Source organism: Ceratina calcarata, unplaced genomic scaffold, assembly GCF_001652005.2.
Source record: "Ceratina calcarata isolate Rehan_Ccalc_2016 unplaced genomic scaffold, ASM165200v1 scaffold147.2, whole genome shotgun sequence".
NCBI classification, from domain to species: Eukaryota; Metazoa; Arthropoda; class Insecta; order Hymenoptera; family Apidae; genus Ceratina; species Ceratina calcarata.
Genome location: NW_017135881.1, coordinates 1,018,806 through 1,027,518, shown reverse-complemented (window position 1 = coordinate 1,027,518; position 8,713 = coordinate 1,018,806). Strand labels below are relative to the sequence as shown.

Genomic DNA, 8,713 nt, shown 5'->3' with positions numbered 1-8,713 from the left:
AATTATTTCTTAATAGTCTGCTGTTTATGTATCATATTTATTATCTACAATTGCTCTTCGTCAAAGATTTGCTTGCAGCGTTACGTAACAATCGTTAGTTAAACAAAAACTGAGCTACCTCTGCCCCACGACTAGTGGCATCGACCTTGAGTTTTAATTGAACGCGTGTTTAATTAATTTCGACGGCTTCACGGAGATACATACCAGAGTTTTGCGTAACGTGATTGCATTTCTTGATTTATAATAACATTCTTCCCGCCTGGTGGTGGGCCTGATCAATTCGGTTGCGATAATATTTAATAATAACAGTAACCAGATTTTATCGAAGACGCAAATGAGTTGTTCGGTCGGATATCGGAGATTCTCACGGAATTAATAGATTCCTCGCATACTGATTTCAGTTTAACTTGATAAATTTATAGGGCGAATAAAACAAACCAGGCAAATTCATAAACGCTTGGATGGAATTTCTTCAGAAATTCCTCTGTTGTTCTATAAAGGAAATTCTGATTTTATAAGCTACACGTTAAACGTATTAAAATGCAATATTGAACATTCTGATCTGTTCGGGGAGGTTCTCGGGTAACGTTCTGTCTGATGAGATTGTCGACCGGAAGTACAAAGCGGCGATAGCTACGTGTTAGATCACTTTTTAATCTTATGGTTCGGTTGTAAAGAATGCTATCGGTCTAACGTTGTCTCTCTCGATGTGTGTTTCAGAGGAAGATTCACTACAGGACGCAGATTCGGATTATGCGACAGACGCGAATGCGTTGGACAATCTGATGCGAGCTGCTCAACAAAAGTGAGTTGCTTCGACATGTCGACATTTTACCCCCCTTTCCTGCGTCCTGTCGAATTTTTAAATAAATTTGTAGAATTGCATGCTTGGCTCGAATTGACTTTAATCTTTATTTTACAAACTTACATTACAGCGAGTATTTTAAGAACGAAACCTGACCTGAACGATAGATTATAAATCTTTTTGCCGGAGAATAAACAAAAGTGACTACGAATTTGGTTTCATTGGTTTTACTGATAGAGATTTTTAAGTTCGTTGTTTATTAATTTTTGTCACTTAATTAACAATGTCACTGTTGCACACCCCGTCCCTTGATGTCTCGATGTCACTGGAAGGGATTGTTCTGATACCCCTAATCTCGAGTAGACGTACCTCGTTGATCTACCTGTTTAGGCGGGCCTGCATAAGACGGGGTGGAAACTGCGACCACAGGCCGAAAGATTGCTGCTACAGCTCAAGCTGCAGATGCAATTTATGGGGTTCAAACTGTCGGTGCCAACGAATGGGTCTGTTCCAGAAGTGGGGCTAAACTACCTACTCGTCCTCCTCTGTCTTGCTCCTTCTTTCTTTTCTCGGCGAAAATATTTCTTCTTAACAGCAGCACGCGACACGACTGTCTTACACTATTCGCGTATACCGTTCCGTTTCATCCAGAGTTGGGCAACGAACGAAGCTTCATAAAAATCATATTATTACGGGAAAAAAATCTAAGTCATTATAACTTCTTAAATTAACAAATCGATTATAATAAATAATTCAAATTGATTCATGGAGTTTATTGGCTACTGGAATTACGACGACGACGACGACGACGATTTGCCCAACGCTGGTTTCATCCCTCGGTACTCTATCCGGTTATCGCTACACTGTGGTAGTCTTTTATCCAGTGATAAACTTGTGAAATATGCACGTAATATGTAAAACTATACACGAAGTACCATACGAACGCATTATAATGTTTAAGAGGCGAACGATTCTGTTTAAGTTCCATTTTGATTTGCATGTACATTAACTTGTAAAGACTTGATTTTTCATAAAAATCCGGAGTCTTTCACTGTCTAACGATCGAGGTGTGTGTGTGTGTGTGTGTGTGTGTGTGTGTGTGTGTGCGCGTGTGTGTGAACGACTTTGGATCGTGCACAGACACCTCGATCCTCAGACTCCTCTGATGGATGATTTAATTGATTGATTTGATGCGTGTGCTTCGGAAGATAAATAGAAACTGTAAATTGACGAATCTATTGATAACGCAACGAGTTCCTAAATGTATTCGTTCGCGGAGAACATGTGGATTTTTTTATTTTTTCTTCGACTTTCGTTGCTTTTTCTGCTAGGTTCCTTGACGGGGAAAATAGTACTGTTACCATATTTAGTGTTTTTAGTTTCTTTACATATATTTATTGCAACATCTCGTATCTACTTCTCTCGTATATAATATTGGAATGATAAACTTCGTCAACAGCTTGTTCCTCATTGTTCTTGACTTTTTAAAAAATTGTTCTCGGTTCCATTTTCATTCTTTACTACTCCTGCTGCTGCAGTCTATTTTTTCATTCGTCATAAATTATGAATAGCTTGGAGGTCTTACTGTCAGTGAAATAAAAAATTCATTGAAGCGCAACGAGAAGCAGAGACATAAACTTAAACCAAGAATAATTTATTATTCTTTCCCCGTCTGTTTATTTTCTCGTATACGTTGCGTGAAAGGGAAATGCGGAATGGTTTATGCGTCATGCGAATCCAATTTTTCCTCTCTAATAATAAGTTCAAACGCAAACGGCCCAACTGTAAGCAGTAAGTTAACTGGAAATTCGATTGTCGATTAGTCTGTAATGGAATAGGGAAAAGGCGTCTTGCTTTATGAATAGAATAGTAAAATTTCTTTCGATGTGAGTTCCATGGGATCTTTCGTTCTTGCTGAGACACTTAATAACTCGCGTAATCAAGAATCGTGTCTACTACCGGATTAACCGGACTGTCATCGCGTGACGAAACTCGCGTATGAAATTATAGTGACGTAGAAAAGATGGGCAACTAATGATTCAGAGGCCGTCATCATCTTCGATTGAGCGACGATAAAATTGGTACTTGGATGAACGATTTTGACAAACTTATGTATATTGCTCTCTGATTGGGGTTTCCTCTAGCCACTTTCTCCAATCAGACGGCGGCAGTGTCTCGTCAGTAATAATTAATCATTGTCTTCGAGGATGATCACGACCGATTCGTAGTAACAGTGTACAATCAAGCGACGAATAAAATTGATTCAGACTCAAGGACAGTTTCTCCTATCCAAATTTTGAACCTGGTGTACTTGTATGCATACATACTAATTATGAACGAACAAAAAAAAATACAATAATGGATGTTATCATATTGTACCGGAAGGTGGATGTACATGTACCGACATATTATATGGAAATATAATATATATTATATATGTAACGGCAAACTAATTCTCTCACCTGAATTCATTATTTACCAACTGTTGAAACAAATTTTCATTTCTTTCCATCGGAGGTAAGAATGAATAGGATTCATCTTTAAGAAGATTACGTTAATTTTCGTTTGACAAGAAATTCTCAGAATACGTAGATAAATCAGTGGTATGTGCAGTATATGCAGGAAATTTTTTCTCCTAGCTGGAAAGTCGTTAGAACCTATTTACTGACTCAATACCTTTGAACGGCGCAATGTACGTGTCCTATTCACTATAAAAGGATAACGACGAACGGTATCGATATAAGCGACGATACAAAAAGCGCCTATTAGGCTGACATCGTGACAAGCAGGCGCGATGCGGAGGAACGAGGCAATTCGTAGGACACGAACGTCAACGTTCAACTGTCCGCGGCGGCGGGTTGGTCACGAGCTGAGTGAGAACTCGGCCAGGATACGAAACTGATCGAGGAAGACGTTGGCCGGTATTCAGAGTCGTTACTTATATTTAAGATCGCCTTAAGCATTCGCTTAAGTCCCTGTTTCCTGTACAAGACAGGGATAGGAAATGCTAAAACGATCTTAAATATAAGTAACGACTCTGAATACCAGCCGTTGTCTGAAATCTATCGGACGACCTTTCGGAACGACCCGAACGACGACGCGGATGGTGCGGCACCGTATCGAGTGGGTCAAGTAACTGGATCGTGACCACGTAGTCCACCACGGTTCACAAGTCTTAAACCAAGTCTCCAAGTGTTTATTGTCTCGTCAAAAAACGTCTGACTGAAATATTTCAAGTTAACAATAGCTATCAGACATGATCTCAATCGGAAGATCATCGACTAATTGTAAGTCATATCGAATCATATAGATACTACACGTCCTAAGACTCATGAACGAGGGTGTATGTTTGATTCGTATCACGATTCGTATCACATATGTATACTTGGAAAGGTTTCACGGGGCAGAATACTCGCGTCCTCGAAACTCGAGGAAGTCAGAGTCCTGCGATCGAACGGTGACGAATCGTCGCGGATCAGTTGTATCCGGATCCTCTTGTCCCCTCTACCCTCTTCCTTTCTCTCTTTCTCTTCCTGGTGAAGAGCTCGCGTAGTAGGAGAAGGTTAAACGAGTTAACCTCAGGGAACCACGACGACCTGCGAGTCCACCAGCCGGCTTCGTGTGGCAAATAATCTCGCCTCGCCGCCGCCGCCGCCACCACCGCCGCGGTCGCCACAATGGATATAATGAAACATTTGAACACTGGGTTAAAACTTTCTTTAGACATGAATAAAAATTGATGATGAAGGAAATTAAGAAAGAGAGTTTAATGCGTTCTCTATGAAATAATCTCAATCTTTAAAATCAGCAACTATAAAATAAATAAATGCATATCAGGTTGAGATTGATATCTTGCTTCTAATGAAATTTATATTTTATACAGAATTTTGTTTATTAGATCTCTAGTCTGGTTTGTAAAATTTATACACGATTCACCCTCGAAAATGATGATAGACGACTCACTGTCATTTATTTCTAGTTTCTAGTAATAGGAAACTGATTATTGACTTGGCTAATTACTCCGATTGAAATTGGCTAATTACTCCGAAACGATAGTTAACATGGTGACGTGATTACCAGGAGACGGATTACCTGAATATTTGTCAGATGACCAACTATAACTTTTACTGTAACTTTGTTGATGGATTCTTTTGACCACGGGTCATGTCACACTTTTCATCACGCTCACGTGTCAACGTTTTATTGGGCTTGGGTCAATTGCTTTTCCAGGTCGTGTCGTATGTCGTCTAATTGCACCAAATAGTGTAATCTAGTTAAGGGAAACAGGGTACAGTTTGGAGATTGAGACTAAATCTTAACGAGCTCGCTCTATTTATTCTACTACAGCAAAATTCCATACAACTGTGATGGAAAATCAGATTGAGAATCAGACATTCAGGTTCACGTCGTCGTATCGAACTAGATCATCTTAATCATTCAAGACCCAATCATCTAAGACCCAAGAGACTTGTCATTACATTCGTGTTACAAGGGTTACAGTATATCGATAGTTTTCAATTAACGAGATTCATAACGCAGAAAAGAAGATTAATCTAGGAAGTGCTCAATTAAAAAGGACTAGAAGCAGGAAGACGCAGAGCAGTTGCAGAGACGCGTACAACGCGTTCTTAAGTGAAAGCGAGGGGATAGAAGTCGGAATCACTGAGTTCGATGACATCGACAGAAGGAGGAACCACAATCTCTGGATCACGTTTTGCACGAGGGCCGAGTTCACCGACCCGCGCGAGCCGCCGCGGTTCTTATCTTTTACCGCGGTGTTCATTCCCAAGGTAGCAAAAGGTTGGAGGGACCGTGGCAGGAGATAAGATTGGCGAATGGATATAGTACAACTTACTGATTTCTGAACACCTTGCTGCGTCAAATTATGATACATGATGTACAGTTCTTAAGAGAAGCGAAATGGAGATTTCAATAAGGATGGATGATTTGATAAATGGATGATTTCAATAAGAATCACCATGACTTAGAAATTTTTTAAATGCATTACATACGTACTTATACGTATATTATTGGGGTCTATTCGATTGAAAAGAAAATGTGAAATGTCAGAAAATCAAATGTCCGGCTTTCCGATGAATTCTTGAATTATTGCTCCGTTACCTGGTGACGGTGATAACAAGAAATAATTGTTCGCGCACGAACCGTTGCAGTGCTATACATCGATCACGGACATTTATTAATTAATGCGTGGTGGACAATCAGGCCCTTTATTGAGGAATCTATCAAATTCGTGGTATTCCATCAGGGCGAGTAACGATGACTGATAAATGCGTGGGTAGCTAATCAATTGATCCACGAAGGAAATTGTTTTCCACGACCTGAGAAACGCGACAATGAATCTTCCTCAGAGCTGATTTGTCGCAAACAGTTTAATTACATTCCTTCCTAGTAGCCGCCTGGCTGCTATTTCCTTTCGTCCGCACGGCGGCGGATATTTCCTGGTCGCGTCTGGTTCATCGATTCGATCGTCAGCTAAAAACCAAAGTGATTCGCGTAACGTGTTCATTCAGCCGGTTTCATTTGTACTTGCGAAGATTTCAGTATTGCAATTGGATCGTTAACCTGTTCGATGTTTCGATCATTTCTTCCACGCTCGAATGAATTTGCACGAAGGAGTCTAACGAAGATAAAAAGCAAATGTCGCAATTTCAATGTAAATTTCGAGGAACACACTCCTGAGAATTAGCAGGTATACGTGCACCCTCGTTCTCGAATCGGAAATGGCAACTTGGTAACGAAGCGACCTCATTTGCTCTTGTTGCCGAATTAAAGGAGCTAATTGTTCCACTATAGAATACATTTTCGATCCTCTTTCTATTCGATTCGGGATAGAGAGATTCGATAAAAGTTCAGAGTACATGAACATAGACAAGTATTAATTATAATATCAGTTACAGTTATTTATGCATTTAATGTACATATATGCAATGCAATAGTGTCACTAGTTTTACAAAAACCATACTTCCTCAATTAGTGTGACCAAGGAAATTAAGAAAGTAATATTACAGGATCAAGTCTAATAAGATGTTTGATAATACAGACGACCATATAAAAGTCACGTAGAAATGAATGGAACCCGAGTAATATTTTCTATTATCAGCAGATATATTATAACTGCTCACATGAATAAAGCTGTCAAAGTTAAAAATGACTCAAGACTTTAAAACGAAGAAGATATCCGCTGCATCCCCCGGCCGATTCGCCCCACTGAGATATCAGAGTTCATCGCAAGGTTTATAAATAATCGACGAATGCCGAATCCATAATAACGCGCGCCGTTTCCATTACACCATTATTCACGGTGGTGTGCGCATTTCACGAGCGCCTTTACTGCGGGCTACTCTATTTCGCGGGATTTATCTTCCGCGAGTCCCCTCCGCGACCTTTATCGGTCGATCGATCGATCGATCGATCAATCCTGTCGTTCCTTACAACTAGGCGGGGTCTCATTGTCAGCGCGACACACTGCATCGGGGTGGTTAACGGTGGTTCGCTTTCACGAACGGGCGCTTGTAAAATCACCAGCGTCGGTCGCAAATCAACCTTGGAGCCACGGGGTTCCCAGCGGCAACACGATTGCACGTAGCACGTTATCGTCAACGCACCTCCCTCGAACCTGAGGTAACACACACACACACAGGTAACTTCCTTTCATTTCACCCTGTTGTTGCCGTTGCGTAAGAACACTCGGCAACAACTCCAAGTGAGGATCCTCGGTGAACCTGAAGCGACGACAAGAAGGTTTCGCGCTGCCGGATTGTTCAACAGGCTAATAAAAAGCGTTCTGTATTCTGGAAACAGTATAAAGTGGTTCCAGGGACGCGCGAAAGTTGATAGACGTGTAGGAAATGTAGACCGAGACAGTTGGATGTTCGCCGGTAACAGATGTTGCCGATTTTTACTGACCGAATGAATTAAGACTTACCGGGGATTTTAACGGTCGACACGGTTATCGGTCGATCGATCTTATAGATAAAAATGGATTTGAAGCTATCGGCTATTACCATTTTCAGGAATAGTATTCGTAATTGATCAGCCGTTGCGTGAATGTTGCATTTCCTTTTACGGGTTGCAAGTTTATTACCATGAAACATGTTGTTACCACGGAAACGATAATTTCAGCTGGGTTACGAGGCGATGCAATACCACGCATTCCACCACGCCTTCGCCGCGGTGCCGATGAATGGACGGTCAGTTATTAGTTAATTTGTTGCGAGTTAGCCAAGGAAATTACGTTACGCTCTTTATTTATGGGAAAATATTAATTAGTTTAACCGCGAGCTAATGTTAATCATCATACGTTGCTGTTATTCCGTAGGTCGTACATTCGAACAACCCACGACGAGCTACCTATACGAGTTGTTAATTAATTCTTAATTTATAGTCAGAAATGTTAATTAAATCCTACATCGGCATGGTAACAAATAAAATACATCCTACGGTTTCACCGGGTAGGTCACCGAAAAAAACTTTTAATAAGCTAGGCAAAAAGAAACTATTGGAGACTTAGCAAGGTACAGCTGGAGTGTGTAGAGGACATTTTATTCCTATTAATTGAACGGAGATATCTCGAGGGTACGTTATATGATGATATTAAGTCGATCGGAAGTTCCTCGAGTTGTGTTACAGGAAAAGTAAAAGGATTGAGATTATACTTGTCTCATTAAGTCGGCGGCGGTAACGTTTAAGGCGCAGTCCGGCTAATGGTACTCATGTTTAATAACGATGCCACCACGTATTTTATTCACGCTAGCTTCCTATAAGAATTCGCATTACATACGCGTAACAGTGCGTTTCCTTTTTATTGTGTGCAAAATACAAATACCGGTTGCTCTTCCGTGATTATGCAGGCCTACGTGATTTTTATACTTGCCGACGCTCGTATGC

At 40.6% G+C, this 8,713-nt stretch overlaps 2 protein-coding genes across 3 annotated transcripts in view; both read left to right on the top strand.

The window, feature by feature from the left end:
* Positions 1 to 3,247, top strand: part of LOC108631892 (U8-agatoxin-Ao1a) — an 8,296-nt gene extending 5,049 nt beyond the window's left edge. Inside the window, exon 3 of one of the 2 annotated variants that reach the window (XM_018036110.2) lies at positions 1,169 to 3,247. In XM_018036110.2, the coding sequence (XP_017891599.1) occupies positions 1,169 to 1,331 (163 nt within the window). In that variant the 3' untranslated portion in view covers positions 1,332 to 3,247. The remainder of the gene's footprint in view (positions 1 to 1,168) is intronic. The other variant, XM_026819309.1, reaches the window with a different exon arrangement.
* The window catches only part of Nf-YA (nuclear factor Y-box A), a 16,499-nt gene extending 13,245 nt beyond the window's left edge, over positions 1 to 3,254 (top strand). Inside the window, exon 8 of the transcript XR_003390027.1 lies at positions 1,873 to 3,254. The gene's annotated coding sequence lies outside the window, so the exon portion shown is untranslated. The remainder of the gene's footprint in view (positions 1 to 1,872) is intronic.
* Positions 3,255 to 8,713: the final 5,459 nt, after the last annotated feature.